This window comes from Rhinoderma darwinii, chromosome 13 (genome assembly GCF_050947455.1).
Source record: "Rhinoderma darwinii isolate aRhiDar2 chromosome 13, aRhiDar2.hap1, whole genome shotgun sequence".
In the NCBI taxonomy this organism is placed as follows: domain Eukaryota; kingdom Metazoa; phylum Chordata; class Amphibia; order Anura; family Rhinodermatidae; genus Rhinoderma; species Rhinoderma darwinii.
In genome coordinates, this window is record NC_134699.1 from 24,090,829 (window position 1) to 24,115,713 (window position 24,885).

General features: G+C 42.6%; 2 protein-coding genes across 13 annotated transcripts in view; one reads left to right on the forward strand and one right to left on the reverse strand.

Annotated features, from left to right (window-relative positions):
- SRCIN1 (SRC kinase signaling inhibitor 1) overlaps positions 1-8,140 on the forward strand; it is a 330,976-nt gene extending 322,836 nt beyond the window's left edge. For all 9 annotated transcript variants that reach the window (XM_075846590.1, XM_075846591.1, XM_075846589.1 and 6 more), the window contains one exon: positions 1,329-8,140. In XM_075846590.1, coding sequence (XP_075702705.1) covers positions 1,329-1,460 — 132 coding nt within the window. In that variant the 3' untranslated portion in view covers positions 1,461-8,140. The remainder of the gene's footprint in view (positions 1-1,328) is intronic.
- Positions 8,141-12,805: 4,665 nt separating this feature from the next.
- Positions 12,806-24,885, reverse strand: part of ARHGAP23 (Rho GTPase activating protein 23) — a 77,652-nt gene continuing 65,572 nt past the window's right edge. For 3 of the 4 annotated variants that reach the window (XM_075845818.1, XM_075845817.1, XM_075845816.1), the window contains exons 20-24: positions 24,705-24,830; positions 24,082-24,123; positions 23,524-23,617; positions 19,559-19,590; positions 12,806-18,587 (exon numbers count right to left, since the gene is read on the reverse strand). In XM_075845818.1, coding sequence (XP_075701933.1) covers positions 17,628-18,587; positions 19,559-19,590; positions 23,524-23,617; positions 24,082-24,123; positions 24,705-24,830 — 1,254 coding nt within the window. In that variant the 3' untranslated portion in view covers positions 12,806-17,627. Of the gene's footprint in view, positions 18,588-19,558; positions 19,591-23,199; positions 23,224-23,523; positions 23,618-24,081; positions 24,124-24,704; positions 24,831-24,885 lie in introns of all 4 variants that reach the window. The other variant, XM_075845819.1, reaches the window with a different exon arrangement.

Genomic DNA, 24,885 nt, shown 5'->3' on the forward strand with positions numbered 1-24,885 from the left:
GAACATCTGGGTGTTACCATTCACCTTGTTGGTAGGGTCTGTCCCTGCACACTCTGACATGGTCAGCACTGATTGGACAGAGGGAAATGCCCCATTTAAAAAGGGAACGGTAATACTTCTTTGTCATTTTAGTCATACATTTCCATAAGGAGTAACAGAGGAATTACACAATGCAGATTTCTAAGAACAGATACTCCAGAAGTATTTACTAAAACCGACACTTCCTAAGTACCCCCTTATGACAGACAATTGAGGCATACATTTTGTTATCACAATATTAGGAACCAGCAGCATCATGACATTAGGAGTCGTAAACCCCAATGATGGGTCCAGTTGGATTACCCCAGGAATAATGGTTCAGGACACCGTATGGCTGCCTGTACTGTGTTCCTTACCATGTCTCACATTTCTATATCTTTTACTGTGTTGTGCTATTATTTTATATTCCGTCTATTCCTCCGTTATCCTTCTGTTCATTCCTCGTGTTTGCCTGAAGACTGCAGCATTTCACCCCTCGCCCTGCTCATGTGGCCATATTTCTGCTCTGTTTTACTTCCAGGTATTCTTTTTGTTTTGCAGCACATGTCTTATGAAAAACTTCCTTGTATTTTATTGTCATCCCTTTCCATATTTGCCTCCCATGACCATCAACCTGTGATCTTCTATCTCCACTCCCCCTCCTCTTCCATCAGTGCCCTGTTACCCCGTCTTTTACCAGATTTTCCATAGCCCCTCTGTACTTTTTCCCCTATATCCCTATTCTCCAAACCCTTGTATCCTCAGATCCTTTTCTTTTACATGATATTTCTCAACCAGTATTTCGCATGTACTGCCGCCACTTTGAACTTTTATACCTTCACACTGTTGCTCTTCCATTATTATTTAGATTTTGATGCATTTTCCCTAATCTCGTAATGGGGTTGTCTCATCACGACAACCCCTTTTTTACATTAATTCGGTCCGGCAAAGAGCTGATCGCTCCAGGCCTAGCCTCTGAAACCTACGGCGATCAACTCTTCTCGCCGGGGACGTTGCAAGCAGCCATGCATTTCCCCTGCAGGTCATTCGTGTAATACATAACGGGCCGGGTCCACCAAATAAGGAGCTGCTGATGTGGCTCTCCACTCATAGAGGGGGGGGGGTCACGAGTCTTAGTGAGACATCCCCTCTAATTATGTCTCTTATGCCTCTGTCACTAACCTCTTTCTTTTTATCCTTCACTCCTCTCATTGACTTCATCAGTTCAGAATCCAGATGTCTCTCTCATGTGTTATGGTAAAATGTCACTGTCCTAATTTCCTCAGTCTACTTCTCACTCTCCTTTCCAGGCAGCTAGATCATCTAAAGAGGCTGGTAGTGTGAATGAGAATAACCCTGGATCGGATAAAAATGCACCATCTCGAACCTCTATCCCTGTACTGACTTCCTTTGGTTCACGGAACTCTTCTATTTCCTTCTAACTGATCTACTTTGCAAGTTTTTATTCAAATGTGCTCTTCTCTTCTGAATTCTCCTTCATGCTCCTTGAAGTGTGGACTATTAAGTTGGCCAACTTCTTCTGGCTGAGAGTCCCCTCACCAATATTTCCCCTCTGCGTTTTATCAGCTTTGAAAAACATGACACGACAAAGGGCTGAAAACGCGGAGAGGAGTGTGAGAGACGTGATGTACGACAGTCGACGCGTTCCACGGTGCCTCCCACCTCCCCAGGCGTGACTGTTACCACACCTGCAGCTGCTCATCTTTCCAAATGATGTAGATATGAATCTTCGGCCAGGACTGTACCGGACAGTATCTCGGGGTCCCGAGCATTGTATGTTGCTTTGTTTTTTTTATTATTTATATACTTAATTTTTTTATTGTTCCTGTAGTTTCCGTGGAAGTCTCGAGATGTCAGGATTATCTTTTTTTTTTTTGTGTATTGCGTTGCCAGCAATAAGCAAAGACCCCAACTTCCCCACTCCCCCCAAGAGAGCAGATTGTATTTTTGGGTGTTCGTACTACACCCACACTTTCACAGTAGCCCCGAAGTATATCATGAACGGTAAGTTCGGGTTCTGTGCCACGCCTGGGTCAATCATTGAAAGCACAGATGAAAAGGAAGTGGTGGCTTCCGTGTCGCCACGTGCGTGGTATTACATGATCACTCACCAGTGTGAGATGCCAAGACTGGTGACACCAACACTGTTATCTTTGTCTAGCAATATCTACTCTCTGACCAGTCGTGGGCAGGTGCAGAAGGTGGACTTCAGGGCACAATGTAGAGACGTTCCCGGGGGCTTTCATCGTCAATTGGATTGTCAGAAACTCAAAGGAGTCAAAACCACCCTATGGGATTGTTATGGGCTTTCCGTATGGGTTGTTAGGGATTAAATTGTAGGACATTCCTGTGTAACATTGTATAATATAAGCACAGACTTGATAACACTATATGTGAAGTGTGTGTGTGTGTGTGTTGGTGAATTGTGCGTCTACGAAAGTGTGTTTTATGGACAGGGGAGAGACCTGAAGAGCAAGTCACACAATTTCATTTGCTTCTGTCTATTCACGCACCGTGCGCTTAGCTTTTTGTTTTTGTAAAATGTTCATTTTTTTTTTTTGTACAAACAAATGTGGAGTTTATATAAAGATAATGAACAACCTATACAGTCACATGTCAGAATAACAAACTAGCTCTTTCCATTCAGTGAAAGCAATCTAACTTTTTTTAATTGTATTATGAACAAACCTATAGATATACATATTATATATAAAATAAATACCGACTATAAATATATATGTACAATTTTAAATATTTCCTTTCATGGTGTGAGAGGGGTGTATTGAACAGGGTAACTCCACATTGTGGTGGGGGGGGGGGGTTGAAAATTGTCATACATTTAATGCCAGAAATGTATTCCAGACCTACTAAGGTCCGTACAGGGTTACCATACCTGCCCATCATCTACTTATGGTGCTAGAGGTGGCGAATGTCCTTTTTCTGATTCAATTCTTGGACATCTCTAGCGCTGAAATGAGGGATTTTTGGTTGTTATGTACTTTATAGCATATCCTGCCCCAAATATCCCATTATAAATACAGCACAGCCACAGATCAGTAGCACTTTCCAAAGAAATTCTAATCAAAGAAGATAATAGAAGAACGTTTAATTATTAAAAACAGATTTATTTATTTTTTGGAATGTTCCTTATTAACGTCTTGAAGACATATTTTAAAAAAATGTTCTAGAAGGATTATCTTATAAAATACAGATTAGTGAGCACAAGTAGCGGTCTAAATAAAAGAAAGGGGCCCCCATAGCAAAGCGGGAAATGGGCCCCCTTTTATGGTGCCAGGTTTCACTACCCAAGACAGTAGGGCCTGGTATTTGTTTTCCCCTCTATGCCCTTTCCATAACCCTTAAGCCAGTGACCCAACTCTTATTCGCTAACCGGTTCTTGACACATATTAACAAAGGGGACGAGACCAGCGAGGTTGCCCCCAACTCTCCTAGGGCCACATTTCAACCACTTAGTCTGCCTCTGTTATGAATGCCCTTGTACCAACCCTACCAGTCTGACTTTTATGACCTATCTGTTTAAATAGTGTACTAAAGCATGTGGCTCTCCAGCTATTACAAAACTACAACTCCCACTGTCGGGGAACGCTGGGAGTTGTAGTTTTGCAAAAGTTGGAGATCATTGGTTTAATATGTCATAAAAGGTTTATCTAGAAATAATAAAAGTCTAAATGACAATTCAACATGTATTATTTTACTAGTATTTGCAGATTGATTGTTAGGTTTCCTTGGCAATTTTTTGTTTTTAAATATTTTCATTCTTAAGATTCTTTCGTAAGTTTTAATATAAACCGTGAAATCCTTGTGTCCTGACTGTGCGTCAGCCAATTTATATTACCCCCAACCCCATATCCCTAATAGTGGCAGACAATTCACAATGTATCATAGCAAAGCAGTAAATCTTAATTTCCGATAATAATTAAAGGGGTGGTCTAGGATTAGATAAACATGGCTTCTTTCTTCCAGAAACAACGCCACACCTGTCCATGGGTTGTGTCTGATATATCTCAGCCCCATTCACTTCAATGGAGTTAAGTTACAATACCAGACACAAGCCATTGACAAGTGTGGTGCTGTTTTTGAAGGATAGCAGCCATTTTTATCTAATCCTAAGCAACCCCTCTAAATTCTAACTATTCACACTAAAACTTACCTTCGGTGAATCCATAGGATAGATGTGGCGTTCTAGCCCAGCACTATTTATTTTAATAATTGCATTGATAGATTTCCCCTATTATGTTACAATTCAGTCCCTGAGCGCTGACTTCAGAAGTTGTCGTGGGGGTCGGGGAGGAACACTGTATGTTTGCCTATACATATTTAGCTAGATTGTTCTGTATATACTGGTATGAACTGTGCCCACTACCTTCATAGATCACAGAGCACGCCCACTACCTTCATAGATCACACAGCACGCCCACTACCTTCATAGATCACACAGCACGCCCACTACCTTCATATATCACACAGCACGCCCACTACCTTCATAGATCACACAGCACGCCCACTACCTTCATAGATCACACAGCACGCCCACTACCTTCATAGATCACACAGCACGCCCACTACCTTCATAGATCACACAGCACGCCCACTACCTTCATAGATCACACAGCACGCCCACTACCTTCATAGATCACACAGCACGCCCACTACCTTCATAGATCACACAGCACGCCCACTACCTTCATAGATCACACAGCACGCCCACTACCTTCATAGATCACACAGCACGCCCACTACCTTCATAGATCACACAGCACGCCCACTACCTTCATAGATCACACAGCACGCCCACTACCTTCATAGATCACACAGCACGCCCACTACCTTCATAGATCACACAGCACGCCCACTACCTTCATAGATCACACAGCACGCCCACTACCTTCATAGATCACACAGCACGCCCACTACCTTCATAGATCACACAGCACGCCCACTACCTTCATAGATCACACAGCACGCCCACTACCTTCATAGATCACACAGCACGCCCACTACCTTCATAGATCACACAGCACGCCCACTACCTTCATAGATCACACAGCACGCCCACTACCTTCATAGATCACACAGCACGCCCACTACCTTCATAGATCACATGCAAGCTCACTACCTTCATAGATCACACAGCACACCCATCACTGCAGCTGCACTGAATTCTAACACAAAATATATTAGAAAGTTGGAGCCCTACATGTGCTAGGATATAAAAGCAATATTCCTACAATCTGAACCCACACTTTAGATGCACTAAATATACAGTGTTTTCTGCAAAATGTTCTGAGAAATACATATATATTAGATATATTATATTTTGTTTATTTTGCAGTGTTTTCTGTAGCTTTACATGTATGATAATACGATGTAATAATAATTACCAGATGACACCTTTTATAATCTATTTGCGACCTTAAAATGAAGTCAGTCATTTTGTATACGTCCTCTAAGAGGGCAGCATACCAAGGCGCCAGTCATGTCACTTATTAGTAACCAGTATTCACATTTTGGTGCAAAAATGGCTGCCTCCTCTATAAACAGCAAATTCTCTGTACCGGCGAATTAAAGGGGTTGTCCAGGATTATAAAACATGGCGCATTGCTTTTCACAAACAGCACCACGCCTGCTAACAGGTTGTGTATTGTATTGCAGCTCGGCCCCATTCTGAGCTGCAATACCACATGCATCTTATGGACTGCTCTGGCGCTGTTTTTGGAAGAAAGCAGCCATGGTTTTCTTATCCTGGACAACCCCTTTAAGTCCTCATTGTATATGAAATGCTCTGAAAAATGCTGCCTATAGGATTGAAAATTGTGAAAGATCAGATAGATATCCAGAGCATACACAAACGTAAAGGGGTCGTTTATGGGAAATTAATCCTTATTTGTCCACTTCTGCCTACAGTGTGAATACTTTTGTAGATGCTCATAAATTCTACATGTATTCCCTGTCTGCTACCTCCATGGTCATTGTACATTATTCTGTCTAAGCCCCCCCCCCCCCTATGTCCACGCTATTGTTTGAACATTATAGGAAAAGTGCAGCTGTGTAGATTCATTTCAGATATATATTTAAAGGATTTTTCCAGCTTTGTGGAGAGTCCATGCCCGCTTCAAAATGGCAGCGTAGCCGACAACATTGGCCACAAGTTAACTGGTAGTGTGTGATTGATATGAAGGGAAAGCCATAAAGATGAATGGTGTTCCTACTCATATTAGTAATACAAGGACCATTAACCCCTCACCAATGTTGACAGCTGCCAAGGAACATCCACGGCTGGGGACCATTTACAGAGTGAAGCAATGGAGTCTATTAATTCACTATTTCTGTTGTTTTATGGCCACAGTTGTAATACGATCACCTCAATATGCTGCTCTAGGTAAGAGTAGCATAGTACGGCCATTGGTCCGTTCTCTTATTAGCCAAAACGGCACACAAAAATATTGCAGATACACAGTAGCCTGTCAATCACTGTGAGGAGAACGGGGGGGACCGCTCCCCCCATAAATAACTGAGTTCAGTGTATTCCGTCTTCATTCCTATTATTTAAAAAGCACAATATTTTTTGACCCGATTTGGCTAATAGGAGATCAGACCTGTCCCGATACTTTGCTGCCCCTTACCTAGGGCGGCATATTGTGGTGACAGCGCTTCAAGAATACAACGGATTGTATGTGGTTAGAGTAAAAAAAGTCAGCATTTTTATTTTCCCAGAAACATTGCCACTCATGGCCTAGAGTGGCGCTGTTTCCGTAGAAAAAAAAAAGCAGACCCTTTTTTGTTCTAATCCCATACGATCCCTTCAAGGAGACGGCAGTATTTTTCACTGTGCACTTGACCACTGATACTCCTTGTTTGGATTTATCGTTATATTGCATATGAACTGAGGGTAGAGAAATCCCCCTTATTAATAATGAACCAGTCCAATAAAAGGCCAACATTCTTTAATTCCTATACGTATCAAGTCTGGTGTGAACTACAATAATGACTTAAACCTTTAAATGACTGACCCTGCATATCGTAATCTAAAGCACAGGCCACCCATGGAAAATGACAGCAAATGACCAAGTTTATTATTTTTTTTAAGGCTTATTCACATTTTGACTTTACCCATCGTAAAGTTGTGTGTTCTACTGAGAAATACATGGCGGCCATAGAGCGGAGTGATAGATGCAGGAAAATGATACAACTTATTACAATGGATACATCTATATACAATAAGGGAGGTTTATCGAAACGGTCTGACGGTATAACTGGCCTTGTGCGCTCACTTGTGGCGTACTTGCAATGTAACGTCACAATGTAAGGCTTATAGAAAAAATATTCTGCGTCGCAAGAGCCAGAGAAATCGTCTGCGTTGCAGAATAGTTTCCCCATAGTCATATATTGAGGTTTTCTGCGGCGTATTTTTACGCTGCGGAAATACAATGCAAGTACGTGTGAGCGCACCGTAACCCAATCAGAGCTCAATTTTCATCTCTTAAACTGCTGTGATTGGTTTTGGGCAGCAAAAGCAGTTTTTCTGTTAAAGTTTTGATAAATGACGCGCTAATATATTGTCCTGCTCTGATACAGGGATCGGTATGAACTATTTACTATCTACATCTTTTCATGGCATATGGGAGACCGTGGGTAAGCAACAAAGTGGGAATAAGCCACAAATAAAGGAACCATATTGGACAATGGTGATAATGAGCGAGGAAGCATGCGGACACCCGGTTTTTGCATGATAAATTTAGCAATATTGTCTCTATGTTGTAAAATAAAATTAAAAAGTAAAAGTTTGGAACATAAAATTGACTTGAGGGGGAAATATACATTTGTTTTTGTTTTATTCCTTAAAAATGAAAAACTGTCTATCTGAGCATGGTTAATATTTGTGAAACGTTCAAGGCCTCTCAAAGCGTCTCTCTTCGCAGTGATTCTGGGTAATGATGTCATTTTGTACAGTCAATGCTACAATTGTAGAATATAGCTCTATGTATAAATATATGGATGCCATAAATATTCAGTGAAAAAAAATATTAAACTGGATGTGTGGTTCTTTTGTGTGCAATTCTAATCTTCTCTACACTTTAAATAAACCCTTGTGTGTGTCTCTCGCTCTTTTTTACTAAATACTCTTAGATACATCTCCAGAAGATCTCCACCCCAAAAAAAGAAAATCGTACATGGGCTTGTGTTCTTTTAGTCTGCACAGTGCTTCACTTATTAGAGCAGCAGTTTGTGCTCCAGAGCAGTTCTTTATTCTCAGGGGACAGGAAGTTGCAGCCATTTTGGAGGCTATGGAGAACAGTCTTTGGTCAGCAGGTCACAGAAGCTACATACAAGTATATACAGAATCTTGTGTTTGTTACTCCCATAGTCATGCCCTGTGTCTACTTGGATTAGTACATAAGGGGAAGGCAATCCTATATTGAAGTAGGAGCACACCCGACAGGCCGCACGCTACCAGGGAGCAAGGAACGCAAACTTCTCTTACCGTTTCCGTTTATTTCAATCAAAGCAGCTGTTAGGGGAATGTGATCTAATAATATACTGCAAGACATTTCTTCGTGTACCCGGGGATACTGGTATTAGGATTGTTACATTCTTTGGGAATTCAATCTTTAAAAATTTCACTCTAGAATGTCCAAAAATAATGTTTTATAAATGTAACTGAATGTTTTGAAGTTTTCAGGGAAATTGAAGCCCACAAAACCTTAGAAGACGGCGCTGATCTACAGGACAGGTAGGAAACCTATCGATCAGCACCCTAATTGTGGTTATGTATTATCCTGTATTTATGTATCCGTCATATGAACGCGTTATCTGTACAACATTCCTATCCCCAGTAAAGCTTATATCCCAGCACCTTGCACTGGTCACACACCTATTTTATGGGGCCGCACCATGGTGGGAAGTCCCTGCTTAGAATCAAACCCATAATCTTAAAGGCTGGGTTCACATGTGGCGTAAAATCCGCAACCGTATAAAGTGCAATGTTAGTAAATGGGGATTTTCAAAACCTAATTGACACGCTGGAAATTAACTTCGTGAGCACCATCTACTGCTCTATATGGGACTTATTTGTTCCGGATTTCATCCATTGGAATTCAAATCTGCAGTGGAAACTTTCTCCATGTGAACCCAGTATTCCTAGCCTTCTGGATAGAAAATAAGCAAAACCAGCAATGTATTGATACACAGAATTGCCATTTGAGACTCTATAGGAGCCGTAATGGCCGGCCATATTGGCTGTCACCTTGCGTTCTCTAAATACAGATATAGTAATGTGAGAAATAGAGGATTATATACTAGGAAACCACTAGTGAGGAAGACTTCACAATCGTTCGTCACAGGTCATAATGTGTAAGGCCAACTGAAGGTCTATACACAAATAGTGATCTGAAGAAATATATCTTGGCACAACTAAAGCCACTTTCACGCAGGTGGAGAGACATATTTAGAGCCAAGAATGGGATCAGATGCCATCAAACGGTCTGCTGGGGAAAAGTTTTCCTGACCAAACTCTATCCAGCTCTTGCACAAGATATGCGTAAACACCGGTCGTATTACCACCATCTGAAAGTGGCCTAAGGCTGCAGTCACACGAGCGTGACAGATTTACGCTCGTAAATCTGTCGTTTTTGCATCCGCGCACTTTGCGTGTGACGTGTTTTTCATGCACTTGCAAGCACTTTTTTTTTTTTCAATGTAATTGATGCGTGAAACATCGACCGCACACGGATTTGCGTCCAAGGTTTTCACACACCCATTGACTTCAATGGGCGACTAGGTGTGTGAAAACGCACCAATATAGGACATGCAGTGAGTTTCACACAACGGACACTGAAAACTCACGCATCTGTGAATGGCCCCATTGAAATCAATGGGTCTGTGTGCTGTGCATTGTTTCAACGCACCACACACGGATGAGAATCACGCTCGTGAATGAGCCCTTAAGTTACTCACAAAGCCCGTGCAGAGCACTAAAATAGTAAGAACTGACCGATGTACCTCCCTAAGGCTTCGTTCACATCTGCGTCAGGGTTCTGTTCGTGGGTTCTCTCTGACCTTTCCGTCAGGGGAACCCATGAACGGAATCAAAACGGAAACCATAGCTTTCCGTTTTCATCATCGATTTCAATGGTGACTGATCCGGTGAAAATGGTTTCCGTTTATCACCGTTGTGTAAGGGTTCCGTTGTTTTGACGGAATCAATAGCGCAGTCAACTACGGTATTGATTCCGTCAAAGTGACGGAACCCTTACACAACGGTAACAAACGGAAACCGTTTGCGCCTGATCGGTCACCATTGACTGCCAACTGAAACCTATAGTTTCCGTTTGGATTCCGTTCATGGGTTCCCCTAACGGAAAGCTCAGACGGAACCCCTGAACGGAGTCCTGACGATGTGAACGAAGCCTCACACTTAAAGGAACCCTCCAGGAGAAACTGATACGCTGTGTTATACTTGGTGCACCGCCCCTTTTAGGCCCTGCGCTAGGCATACGTATATCAGTTTTTACTTAGGTGTACCTTAAACTATGGGCCATGTGTATGAAAGAAGTATAATAAAATAGAATAATTCACATTATAAAATAGTGTATTGCCATACGCTCTAGTTGTATTACCGTGATGGTCACCTCTTTTCTATCTACGATCTCCTGAAGGAGCTGGTTACTTTTTGAACAGTGTCTCCGTCTGGCCAAATCCATTCTCTTTAGGTGTATAGACTTGCTTTATTTCTATGTAGGATAAAACATGCGGCTTTACCGAAAAACATGTATGTTGTAAAATTTATAACAGCGGGGTTATGAAGTCAGGGTTTATTTCATTCATTTACATGTACAGATGTAGCCATCTTTATCTTGACTGAACTTGCTGTGGCATGATATCACACAACAAAAGCCATTGAAAAAGTCAAGTTAAAGTTACTTGACGCTGTATCCAATGTCAAGATAAAGATGGCTACATCTGTAGTGCTGCATATCGCTTTCTTACCATTGTATTCTGGGATTATTTTTGGACATGTTTCAGTGTGAACTGGGTTCAGCCAAGCAAAGCACCTTTTGGAGCTAATTTACAGATTATATCCGTGATCTGCATAAATAAATATTTCCTAATATAAAGTTAATATTGGAAAAATCTCGCACTGGCTGCAGGCCTAGAAATACACGGCAGCAGGTTGTAAGGTATTTTATGACTAGTTTATAGAAAGTTTTGCTAATGGAACTAGGCTTCTAATTCACGGATGATCACAATACTCTCACATTCTGCCGCAGATCATTTAGTTATTGGCTGTCAGATTTGCAGATGCCTTGAGGCTGTATTCACACATCGCATATTTGTTGTAGATTTTTGAGCCAAAGCCAAGTGTGGATCCAGGAGGAATAAGTATGAGTTCTTCCTTTTATATTTCCCATTGCTTTTGAAAACACTTCTGGCGTTGACTCACAAATCTGCAACAAATACGTGATGTGTGAATTCAGCCTAAAGGCTATAGACACTTTTTTTTTTTTGTTACATGAATTGTATGTATTTGACTTTTGTAGTTTGCTCTTATTCAAAAAGATTAGCTTCTGGTTATCGCAATGTATAGGAGCTAGAGATGCCATTTCAGCCGCACCAGACAGAGGCTCCTGCTCGATCCGCTAAGATCAATTCTGATCAAAACGTTATAAATACTGAGATTTACTGATTGTTATTTCATGTCCTCTTCTTCATTCATATTCAGAGGTGCTTTCAAAGTTCTGCTGGTCACCCTGGGAAACAAGCTACTTCTACACCTTAGCTGTTTGACTTAAAGGGGTTCTTCCATCTTGGACATTTATGACATATCCACAGGATAGGTCATAAATGTCCGATAGAAGCGGTTCCTACCTCTGGGACCCGCACCTATCTCTAGAACGGGGCCCCCTAAACCCTGTTCTACCTTGCCCGGTTCCCTCTGCCTCCTGATTAGGTGGTTACAGAAACAGCATAGCTCAGCTGTTTCCGTAGCTCCTGACCATCATCTATTCAGAAAGTGGCGCGGGAGCCAAGCAGGTAGAACAGGGTTTAGGGGGACCCGTTCTATAGATAGGTGGGACCTGCATCTATTGGACATGTATGGCATATCCTTTGGACATATCCTTTGGACATATCCTTTGGACAAATTTTCCATCTTGGACATGTATGGCATATCCTTTGGATATGCCATACATGTCCAAGATGGAAAATTTTACTGTGTACCTGTCATCTGAGCTCCCACAATGTACTGCTCTCTGGTAACGGGAAACCAGAAGAATTCTGAGCGCAGCTTTAGAGATGAATGGAGAAGAAAACAACAAGTAATGGAAACGGTTTGCAGAGCTACTCAGCACTATAGAGGCATAAACTGAAGTGTTCACATGTGGAGATTTACTACTAAAGTCTTGTCCCCCTGACCACAGACCTCAGGGCCCACTGGGCGTGTTTGTATATTTAGGTCCAGCCCATATCGACCTCTCCCCGTATTGTATATTTATATAAGGAGAAAGGTACAGAGCCGCCTTATGGACGATATATATATATATATATATATATATGTGTGTGTGTGTATGTATATATATATATATATATATATATATATATATATATATAAAACGAACAGTCCACATAAGTGTCTCATGGGTAATGGGTGTAATGCAGCAGAATATCTGGGTCAATGAAACATGCAAGAAGCTTTATTCAGCAGAATCTGTTTAAAAAAAAAAAAAAGCTGGAAAATAAAAAACAAACATTCAAAATTCTTATACGTTTTATATTATGTTACACATTTAGAGACCGTATTTACAGAACAGGGTGAAATAATACTTTACATTATATGCAGAGCAGGATTATACATTAGTCACAATACTAGTCTGGAATGGCGGCAGTTTGTATACAAAACACTAAGGATTGTGGGTCACTTTAACTCCTTTATTGCCAAGAAGGCTTGCAATGCACAATGTTACTGCACACATACACAGCTTGAGCAGACGTTTTTTTTTGGAGTGTATTTTAACCCGTTTGCTGCCAGTCACATCTGGCGGCACAATCAATTTGATGAGTGATCTACCATTGCAGGATTCTATCGGTAATAGCAACATATACATTGCAGCAACAAGTTATAAACAGTTTGTTAGCAGCACCAAGTCAATATATATATAAATATATATATATGTACAACGTAATAGAAGGTGTGGGCTTGGGCTTGAGGTCAGTCGAGATAATAAAAAAGGGTTATAAAGCAGATAATAAAGTATGTCCACAATTCTATCATAGAGGCTGACCACACACGTAGAGCCGGGGTTTCTCCGAGCACGGGCTGTATGTAAAACTGCAGGAACCGATTATACAGAGGACAAGTCCAGGGGTTAAGAGGCACTGATCAGGCGTCTGGCGCGGGGTATAATAGGCATAAGCGGTGCAGGGTACAGGCAGATAGAGGGCACACGGCAGCATTTCTAGTTAGTACACAAGTTATTGGAGTAACAGTCGAAAATATATTGTCAAGATCCTTCATTTCCAGGCAGTAAAAGGGTCTAGATATTGGTGAACTAGCTGGAGGGGTGCAGGGGAGCTCTGTGGGTAACATGCAGGAGGTTACTTTAAATTCTGTGCACCTATGGCCCGCACTATTGTTACATTGCTTGTGACTCGCCTTTCCGTGTGGGGGGAGGAGCCATACACAGGCTGACCGTTTACCAGAACTATGCACTGTCCAATCATACACCTTCTTATAACACCTTAGCTTTCTGCCTATACTTCAGTGGTTTGCAACCTATGGCTCCCCAGCTGTTGGGAAACTACATCTCCCAGCATGCTCTGGTGATCACAGGTTGTAGACCACTGCTGATCTAGTATTATCTAGTACTTTACTTCTTATCCATCAATATACATACAATGCCTACACATGGAAATGCTTTCTAGTAAATCTCTCCCCCGCTGGGCACACAAGTTTTCTTTAGATTTAAAACAATGTATGAACAGGGAAAAAAAAGTGAATATAAACTAGTATGTGTTCCCCTCCAGTGCTTACTGCAAAAATGAAAACGTCATGTGTCCAGGCCTCTGGTGGATCATGTGTTTTATAAGCCCTAAATCAGATAGATAAACCAGTTTTAACCCTATAATTCATACCCATCACCGCTAACCAATCCATCAGACTTCATCCTGCTCTGAGCTTTAAAGCTGCCTGCCTCCAAGAACAGCACCACACCAGTCCACCTGTGGTATTGCAGCTAAGCTCCAATTACTTCAGTGGAGCTAAGCTGCAATACCAGGCACAACTTATGGACCAGTATGGTGCGGTTTCTGGAAGAAAAACGCCATGTTTTTCAAATCCTGGAATCCCCTTTAAACAAACCAATAACCATTTCACTGCAGTCTACCTGTTCAGCATATGTATTATAATAAGCTACAACCCAAAGACTGGTGCTAGAGACATACATTTGTAAGACTGGGTTCACACGAGCATGTTACGTCCGTAATGGACGGAACGTATTTCGGCCGCAAGTCCCGGACCGAACACACTGCACGGAGCCGGGCTCCTAGCATCATAGTTACGTACGATGCTAGTAGGCCCTGCCTCGCTGCGGGACAACTGTCCCGTACTGTAATCATGTTTTCAGTATGGGACAGTAGTTCCACGGAGAGGCAGGGACTCCCACAGGGTACAGACACTTCTACGATGACTTGCTGCAGATAACGCTGCCTGTACCAGGCTGAGGTAACTAAAGCTTTGTCAGAATGAGGTAAATTTGTGGTAGCACTTAGATATAACGGTAAATCATTTTTCATGCCGGGGCGGCAGGCGTTGTGACACCTCTACCATTTATGTGCTTGGGGACTCGTCACCTGTCGTGGAATGTGTTGCTCCCGTAAGTTGCTGGGGTGTCATGCACATATTCCTCACAGAGAGGCCAATCTTGTAGACTTTACACTATAGCTAACACAAGAGCAACAGAACTACTCTAAAGTAGACCGCAGTGTGCACAGCGACAAGCGCAAAGTGGATCTGTCACTCTTCAAGTTTGTCTAACACATAATACAGTGACCTCCAAGTTATGACTCTGCTGTATTCATGAGGGGAACGCTCCTCCTCTCACCAGTGACCTGATAGCCGGTGACTAGACTGCTGAGGGGAGGTGGGTACAGTGGGTGGGTATTAGTTAAATGGCATTTGGAAAAATTGGGCCGTTTGGAGTAATAGTACAGTGGACCTATCCTCATTATAAATAGGTGAGAGATCTGCGAACTTATATTACATTTTGTACGCCAAGATGAGTGCCAACAATGGATCACACAATCTGTAATAAAGTTCATCACACGACCGTGCCCGTAATCACGGTCCGTGATTACAGGCACAGCCGCATTTGTGGACCGTGCTCCCATTATAAAGTAGGAGTTTATGATGGGAGTGCGGTCCATAAAATAAAAAATAGGATATGTCCTATTTTTTATGGAAGGTTTCTACAGCCCGGTAAATATACGGGAAGGAATCAGTCGGCCATAGAATGGTCGGTAATTACAGACGAAATCTACGGTTGTGCGCATGGGGCCTAAGAAGGCAGTACATACTATTACTGGAATAGTTTCCAGTAAAAAAAAAAAGTATACGTGAAACGTATACTTTTTTTTTTTTTTTAACATAATAGCCTATGGGTGAGGGATGCCACTGTACGGCACCCATGGAACGCCTACGTTCACGTCGTATCTGTTAAACAGATAAACGCATTCTGTCACCCATAGACTAGAATTTTAACAGATCCCAATGTAGCTCATGAGTGACGGGTGCCAGTGTTAGGCATCCATCATAGACTCCGATTAACGTATACATTGGGAGCTTTTCCTGGAATATACTTTAAACAGAGACACAAACATGATGTGAACACAGCCTAACTGTTCAGGGGGTCCAAGGATGGGCGGTTATTTCACCAACAGTCTGTGTAGATGAGATGTCGGCCTATCTATACCTGCCTTTACTTTGTCATCAAACCCACAATAGAGGGGCAATGGTGCACAGCTTTTTTTTTTTTTTTTTTTTTTTTTAAAAGCATTTTTTTTTGTGTAAAAGTGAGTGAGTTTAAAGAGGTTGTCCCATCAATTAGTTATGGCGCATTGCTAGGCTATACCATCACTTACTGATCATGGGGGTCTGAATGCCAGGACCCCCATCCATCCTTAGAATGAAGGCCCTGCAGCACTAGATAGCGCCTTCACAGATTCCTCCATCACAACAGCGCTCCTGGCCACCCCCTGGAACTTGAAAGGGGCTGTGTTGTAGTTCGCTGTGCTGGAGAAATGTCAAAGGAACCTCTGCCACAAAGGTCAGATGCCCAGCTAGAATTATAGATGGACTTTGGCTTTACCCGAGGCAAAGATTCAGTTTGCCACCCTAGCCCTGAATCTAAATACCGGGACAAGGCAGAGAGGCTTATTAGGGTGCAGCCCCCCCACATCACTTATAATGTTATGGCCTACACTAACGATACGCCATAATGTTCCAAGATGGGAATACCCCTTTAATCAGAAAAATGGACTGAAGAAAACAAAAGGAAGACACTTCAGAAATGAGACATTCATCATTGGACATAAGTTGGTAGCACTGGTATAGACGGGTCCCTCCACCTCCCTACTGGCTCCTCAGTGGACTATCCTCAATTCAATAGATGGCAACGTTGGAAGAGGATGGATGCAACATGACCACAAAAAGAGAAAAATTTAAAAGGTAACTCAGCTATTGGTATCTGACCCCAAAATGTTACTTCCACTATTGTATGCGTACTTATATTATGTATGTGCACATAGTAAGTATTATTTTACATACATATGAACACAGATTACGGAACTGCGTACAATAAATTTTGTGTAAAGATTATTCCATCATTCCTCACAAATAATCCCAATCTCAATAGTAATCTATAATTACATGTCGCTTTCAAGGAATACATCCAATGGTAGCGTCAGGTCAACAGCACACTGGTCCAATAGGTGCTGGAATAGAAATTGACTGTAGTATTCTATACTACTCAGTGTACTTTACATCTATACTGAGCAATATGCATGCACCCATGTATCGCTCACATGCCCCTGTTCACCTTTATCTTGAAGTTTAAGCAGGAAAAGGGTTAAATATATCTAAAAAAAAAATGGAATAAGGCACCAGTTTGAATCTATATTTGGAAAATGTGTTGCGAGTGATCATCTCACAGTCCCAGGAGTCTGCTAGGAGTTGCCTTGTAGAGATTTGATGACTGTGGGTTCACTTTTCGTTGAGAACCCAGTAACCCTTCATAAACAGCTGGTGGTGAGACATTGTAGACGCTTTCCAAGACTCATCGTTTGGTCCTGCAAGGCGTCTTCCGGTTTCTGCTCTGTAGCTGCAACTGTGAGATAAGATGGCACCAGACAAGAATGAACTGTTTAAGAACAAAAAAAGGACAAAACTATGTAAAAAAACAAAAAAAAATGTTTTTTCCCCCCCCAAGTAGGTAAAGCCATGGTATAGACTGTGCTCAAGTCATGAAGAGAGACCACCGCATGACGTTCATGGGTTATAAGCAGAGTGTTCCAAGACATTACAAATAATGGCGGAGTCCAGGAAGAGAAGGATTCTGGGATTTGGACCCTTTGTTGGCTACAGGTTCTTGAACTGCTGGGGTTTTGGCTTTTTGGGATTCCAAGCTACTTAGTCCCGAGTCCCTTCCCTCTGCCCAGGCACCTCCACTTAATCGGGCACTGGGTTCAGATGCGGCCGTTGCTCCAAGAACTGGCTCTTTCCAGTCATTGAAATTAAGGTCAGTAAGTTGTCCAGGAAGCACCACAGTGTGTCGTCGCCAAGCGCTTTTCCTACGTCTGGTTTCTGGGGATCCAGGCTTCCGCATAGCTGCCATGCAAAGATCGTCTGCTGCTGCTGGCCTAATGCGCTGAGGTGTACGAGAGTGTGAGGGCAATGGATCCTCAGAGCCTTCAAGTTTACACTTACCGAATTTTTTACGAGCTAATGTATCTCCAGGAATGAGCCTTTGAGAAGTGAAGGAGTCCTGTGAGCGCGGTCGTTCTGTTTCTCTTCCTCCTCCCACCTCTGTGTCTGTTTCCATGTGGCTGAATTCGCTGCGCTCATCATCGGCCTCATCACCACCACGAACACTGGAGGCTGGTTCTGAGCACAACGTAGAGAGCGTGGAGTATCCAGACACAATGGAACGGGCATCTGCAGGGATTCTCTCCTCTACAGGAGCTGGCCACCTACTTCCAGGGCTTTTAGTATCCGCTTCAACGTCCCCTTCATCCAATAATTTTCGATCTTGGGTCTTTGAACAAACTGGATCTTGGGTTTCCTCAGCTTGTACTTGCTTTTCTATGACATCCACCTCCTGTTCAGTCTGCCCCAGCCGTGCTACCTCCTGCTCAGAGTCGTCCTCCTCTGTGCTGCTACCAAAGCGCTTTTCATCTCTTCGTTTCCTTCGCTTACGGTTGACTGCTGAAATGAAGGGAATGGACAGGATATCGCGGGCATACAGCTCCTTTCGAGATGCCTTTAAGAAAAAGAAAACTCAACATAATTAACCATGGTAAAAAAATGCATAATATATGTCAATTAACCCTGACAATTGCATTTTAGAATCTGGCTGAATGCACATGTTGACGTCTATGATCATCCAGTTAATGTGAACTAAAAGCCATGAGAGTGCAGTGCACCGCTAGACCATAAGGAATCCCTGGCACTCTTCGAATGGTGGAGGCCCCAGCTCTTGAGTCCCAAATTAATGCAAATCTCTGGCATCAGAACTTTGGCATATTCTAGGGCTGGCGCATTTACATTGTAAGGAACGTTGTGCTCCCTGGATTCTGAAGGTATGGATAAAGTAGATAATACATACACTATATGACTGTCAAGTTTTTGACAGGACATTCCCTTTAAGGGAGATGTCTAGTCCCTAAAAATTGATGCCCTATCCTCAGGATCGGCCATTAATAGCTTTATGGGTCGGGATCCAACTCCTGGGACCCCCGCCGATCACCTGCTTTGAAGGGGGTGCAGCTGTCACACGAGCGCGGCTTCCTCTTCATCTCTACTTGCTCACTCAATCGTTGACACAGATGTAGCAGCGATTCACAGGTATTGCAGCCTTTTATCCTATTCACTTCAATGAGAGAAGGCTGCAATACTGTGAATCACTGCTACATCCATGTCGATGATTCACAGTAAGCAGGAAGAAATGAAGGGTAAGAAGCGCTCATACGATCGTTGCACCCCCTTCAAAACAGCTGATCGGCGGTCCTGAGAGTCGGACCCATCAGCTATTGATGCCGTATCCTGAGGATAGACCATCAATTTTTAGGGACTGGAAAACCTTTTTAACTCCCTTCTGTGTTTCACGATTATTTCCCCTTCTATCTTTAGGAAGAGGTACTGCTTCCTATCAGAAAGTTGTGTGGACTATGATGAACATAGAAAAGTGGACAGGAAAGAACATTAATCCAAGGTGCGCTCATTTTAGTTTACCTTTGCTTTGGCTGAATCACTGTTGGTTGAATCTAAAATGAAAAGAGGCAAAAGTGAGCAGCGAATAACAACAACGTATTTATGATAAAGTAACTCCGGCACCGCGTCCTATAAACCGCAGAGCTCCCGTCTTATACCATTCCCTCTACGCGTTTCACTTGGACACTTCATACACAGCACAAATGGGCCACCAACAACCCACAGACATATGGTTAACACACAATACATGACGGACACAACACCACAAGGGCAGCCTTCTACATTCAGTTACGAGATTCTTCCTCCAATATCCTCCTTTCTTTCCATTTTCGTATAAAAAAAAAATTCTAAACTTGACTACACGGGGGAGGAATAATTTTCCTATGTTAGATTGGAGGATAACTTTACCATTTATATATTTTATCTCCCCTCCAAGCTTTAACCGTTACATGGACAGATCCCGTCTTCTGCCTAATCTATCACTGGTTGGTATAGAGGGATCCAATGGCAATGTACATCTATCTACCAATCTCAATCGGATACTGATGGTTTATTATTATGGCCACCAGTACAGCAATCAACTTGGCCGTACACGATTCTGCATGAATTGCCACGGCATATAGTTAACATATGGATTAAAGAAAGCCATCACTAATGTAAATAAATGCTTTCTTCGTCCTTGGACACAACACATAGACGACACACAAGGAAACATTGCAGGCCCCTCCAGCACAGCTCAGTTATCAAGGGAGAGACGTGAAACAAGAGAGAATCATGGGAGAACAAGCGCACAATGGGATGGAAAAGATTCCAACGTATAAAGAAGAATGGAAAGAAAAAAGAGAACTAGAATGTCAATGTTAAACTTCACATGTTTTTATTTGTAGCAGGTGTAAAGCCACCCATACACTTACAATAGTTGTCCGACAGCCATTCCTCCCGACTCCCCCTGCTCGGGAAAGGTGCTAAGGCCGCTGCCAGACACCTCTGGCAGCAGCTTATCTCCCGCTGGAACAAAGGATCGGGCATGTTGAAACTAGACACCCCCATACATATTAGATAGTCAGTGTGTTTGGGTGCCCTAACAAATTCCTTGCTTTTAGCACATTGGAGGAGGTTGCTACACGGAAAGAAAGGGGTTTTCTACCCTGTGAAAGCTGAACTCCACCTTTGGGGTTGCTATAACCCCTTAAAGAGGATCTGTTGCTAATTTAGTAATGCCCAATCTCCTGGCTAATCTAATAGGCGCTGTCACACGGATAATACTAGTGAAATTTGTGACCCAAAACGTTGATTATTTTAAAAGTCATGAGCTTTTTTCTAAATATGTAAATGAGGCCATACTAGACAAGTGGGTGTCAACACCAGCGATTCTCCTGTGGTGGAGCTTCCTCACAGCCTCTGACGCTGTCCTATCAGCATGAAGCTGCTTCACACAGTGTGAGAGACTGAGGCTGGAGGGAAGGGGGATCACTTCAAATAGCCATAACTTGGGCTGTGGACAACCTAGAACAGCGCTTCTGGTGGCATATGAAAGAGGAGATTCTAATCTTTCGTATGCCACAAGGATCGCAGGTCTAGCTGTGAAACAACCGGAGATATCACTTGTTGAAAACAGTCGGGAATGGAAGCTGTATACTATATTATCACACAGTGTTGCTGGGCAGGGAAGGGCAAGAAGCTGTTTTTAAATTAAACTTTACTAAACATCTGGCAGCGGCTTATCTACTAATAAAACAAAAAAAATTGATCATGTTGAAACTCGACACGCCCGACCCTTTTCTCCTCCGACATCTGCTGTCAGGGGAGAGTCGGGATGCCACCATTAGTAGGTCAGCTGATCTCTCTGAAAATCGGCAGGTTTGGGTGACATACATCTAATGTGTATGGCTTTCCTAGTGGTCTTTGTTAAGCCATGGCTGCTATGGTAACCCATTGGCATCCCACCGATTGGCTGACAATGGCGGCCATGGCATCTAAGGGATTAAACTGCCGGTATCGAAGTTATTTCCGATCTCGGGGATACAGTGGCAGTATTCCTAAGATCATTGTGATAGATATATCCATCACCAAGCAGTAACCAGCACCCGCCTGTGACGAATATAACGATCACAGGTCATTAAAGGGCACATTAGGGAGTTGCATGAACAACATTTCTCCGATGCAATGTTCTTATTGCAATGTCCCCTTCAGTTGTGGATGTCCTGATAATACAGGGACGTGAGGAATCCTCTGCCACCAACTATAATCTAAAAGTGGATCGGCAGAGCCGTACTCTTGGCAGTTTCCAAGTATAATAGAAGAAGTCCATTGGACTTGAGTGTTTTATTACAATTTTACTTATGTGTGTGCAACACAAGCCTATTTTTCAAAACTATTCAAGAGGTTAAGCCTTCGGTTATAGAAAAATATCTGCTTTAGCAATTCTTGTGCCATCACACAACGTTTAAAGAACATAAAACGGAATAAAAAAATAGAAAAGAAAATGCAGTCCTACTGTACGGGGCTGTTCAAATAGGTTTATAAAGAGGAAAAATGGAGGATGGTGAAGAAGACAGCGGGTGAGGAGCATTGGGACCAGGTACAATAAGACGTAGGGATATATGGAAGAGGCCATTTGTGGGACTTTACAGGGTCCCAGTTAGAGTTGAACTGGTGACAGCAATTGCACCGACTATGGCTTTGTTCACATCTGCGTCGCGGTTCCGTTTGTGTGTTCCGTCAGGGGATCCCATGAACGGTAAACCATACGGAAACCATAGCTTTCTGTTCGCATTATCATGGACTTCAATGGTAACGCTTCCGTTGCTAATGGTCTCCGTTCTGCAAGGTTTCAGGTTTTTTTTACTGAATCAATAGCGTAGTCGACTGCGCTATTGATTCAGTAAAAATAAAAACTGAACATGGTAATGCTAACGGAAAGCTATGGTTTCTGTTCGTGGGTTCTCCTGACGGAACGGTCTGACGGAACCCACGAACAAAACCCCGACCCGGATGTGAACGAAACCTAAACAGGACAACGAAGTGCTGATCAGGGGGGCAAAAAATAAGTATTTATTACATATTGTAGTATGTGTTTATATAGCGGTTCTCCTACTTTCATCAAGACCGAAAGGACTCAAAAGCTTTATTGGGGCATTATATTAGTACCCTAACCTAAGAGGTGCCAGCCTTCATGATCGGGGTCCCTCAAGGAAAGAAGTATGAGGGTGTAAAAGGAAAACGAATTCAAGGTGAGAAAATAAATGATGGTTGCAATGAAGTGCATATTCAGGAGACGCAATGTCCTAAACATGGAGGAGCCTGCAGACACCTTGCTGGGGCCGCTCTGTAAGTATGTGAGAGCAGCAGACATTAGCGTGACACAACGCCACACAGTAACAGCCGTAAGATGTGTTAAATCCCTGGCCAATGGGTGGAGACAAGAGAGATGATGAACAGTAAATCCTCCGCTGCCACTCCGCAGTAAATGACAGTGATTTATCTTTTGGGCAATTCTCAGTGACATGGTCCCCGGTGGAGACAGGTAAGCGTCTGCCCGTGCTTCACTACCACCTGTCTCCATCATCTGTACAATACTACATTTTATATATAATATAGGGGGCATCTCTCTTGCAACCATCCAAGTGATTAGGAGGGAAAGCAGCAGAAACCAACCATACCCGTTCACGGCTGCTGAAGATCCGCTGAGAGAGGAGGAGAAGGGACAGATATTGGGAGAAGGAGAGGAAAAAAGGCTGGGAATTATTTCAAGACACAACATGCCAGGGTGGATCAGGCCATAAGAAGACTGTCAAGTGTGATGTGACTAGTAAACATTGCTACAACTTCCACAGTGTCACGTGTGTAATAGACCGTGAGCGCAATATCTGGACATTGAACATTATGATGACAAATGGTTAATATTGCTGCAGATTAAGGAAATATTCTAAGACTATTGTGTTTTCCCACTATTCTTTCCAGGCAATGCTGACTGTAGGAGTTACCTGAGGTGTCTCCTGGTGCTATTGTCCGTCCAATGTTTGGCAGAAGATGTTCGATATTTGGTACAGACTGCGCATCGGACTCATCCACCGGAGTCTACAATAAAAAACATGGACGGAGAGAGGCAAAACGTGAGTACAGGCCTAGACATAGAAGTAAAGTTATGTACCCACTTGCATTTGTCAGGCATTAGTTATGAATAACCTGCAAATCATAAAATCTTTTTCCTCAAAGTGAGCAGAAAAAATGGGTGCAAACCCTAAAAACGGTCAAGACACAAAAACAAACTAAGAGAAGACGTAATACCGTTATTAAAGCGGTCGTCGCATCTTGACAACCCTTTTACAAGTGACTATTCGGGCATATGGATGTCATAAGGGGGAGGATGCTGTTGCTCTGGCAGACCCAGACCCGGTCCGTCAATGTATTACATAATGGGTGCATCTTATACCACATGTACCAAATGTATTGCCAGTCGCAAACCGCTGATCTTGGCGCATGGACTCCAGAGTTGTCGGCTCTTATGTAAAAGCCGTTATCTCAACATGAAGTGTACTTACCTTTTCAGCTTTTTCATGCTCATCACTAAAGAACCAGTCACACTGGAAAAGAGAGAGGAAAAGGGTAAACTACATAGTGGAGTCCGAGCAGCAGGCGCATATATGTATTACTCTACAAGGCATCTCGATACACGGCATGTGACAAAATGGAGCCATGGAATTTCTAGGCCTGATGATGTTCTCCGGCCATAGAACTTGATTCCTAATATTCCTATAACTTCACTACTATGCACTTTATACCTCAATAAATACACTGGGGGTACCATCGATTTTTATTTTACATCTCCCCAACATCCATATTGCATAGTTTTTTCTTAAAATTTTCCGTCAGATTTATTAGGTGACATTTATTTCAAGTACACAAAGATATATTCCATAAAATACACAAATCCGTATACGAAACAGCCCTGGACCACTGGACGCTACTCTTGTAATATTAGATGAAGTTATTATACGGCCAAGTGTGGTTCTACTCTATAGATATCAGTAGGTCCGATCCTCTATCCAAGCTGTGTTTTTTTTTTTGTTTTTTTAGCTTTTCTCTTTGTTCTTTTCTTTAACCAAACATATCTGACCATGGCAAAAATATGGGGCAAGGGATTGCAAATGTGTTCTCTACCTACATGTTGGATTAGCGTTTCGACTATCTTGTAGCGGTCCGGCATGTGTGTCACCATGTCTGTCATGTTATCCTCAGAGGTGCGAACAAGCGTAGGACCAAAGACCAAGGCCAGATTTCTGGGCTCCATCTGCAGAGTACAAGAGAAGGTTTAAGGTTATATATAACCATTGTGGCAGCTATCA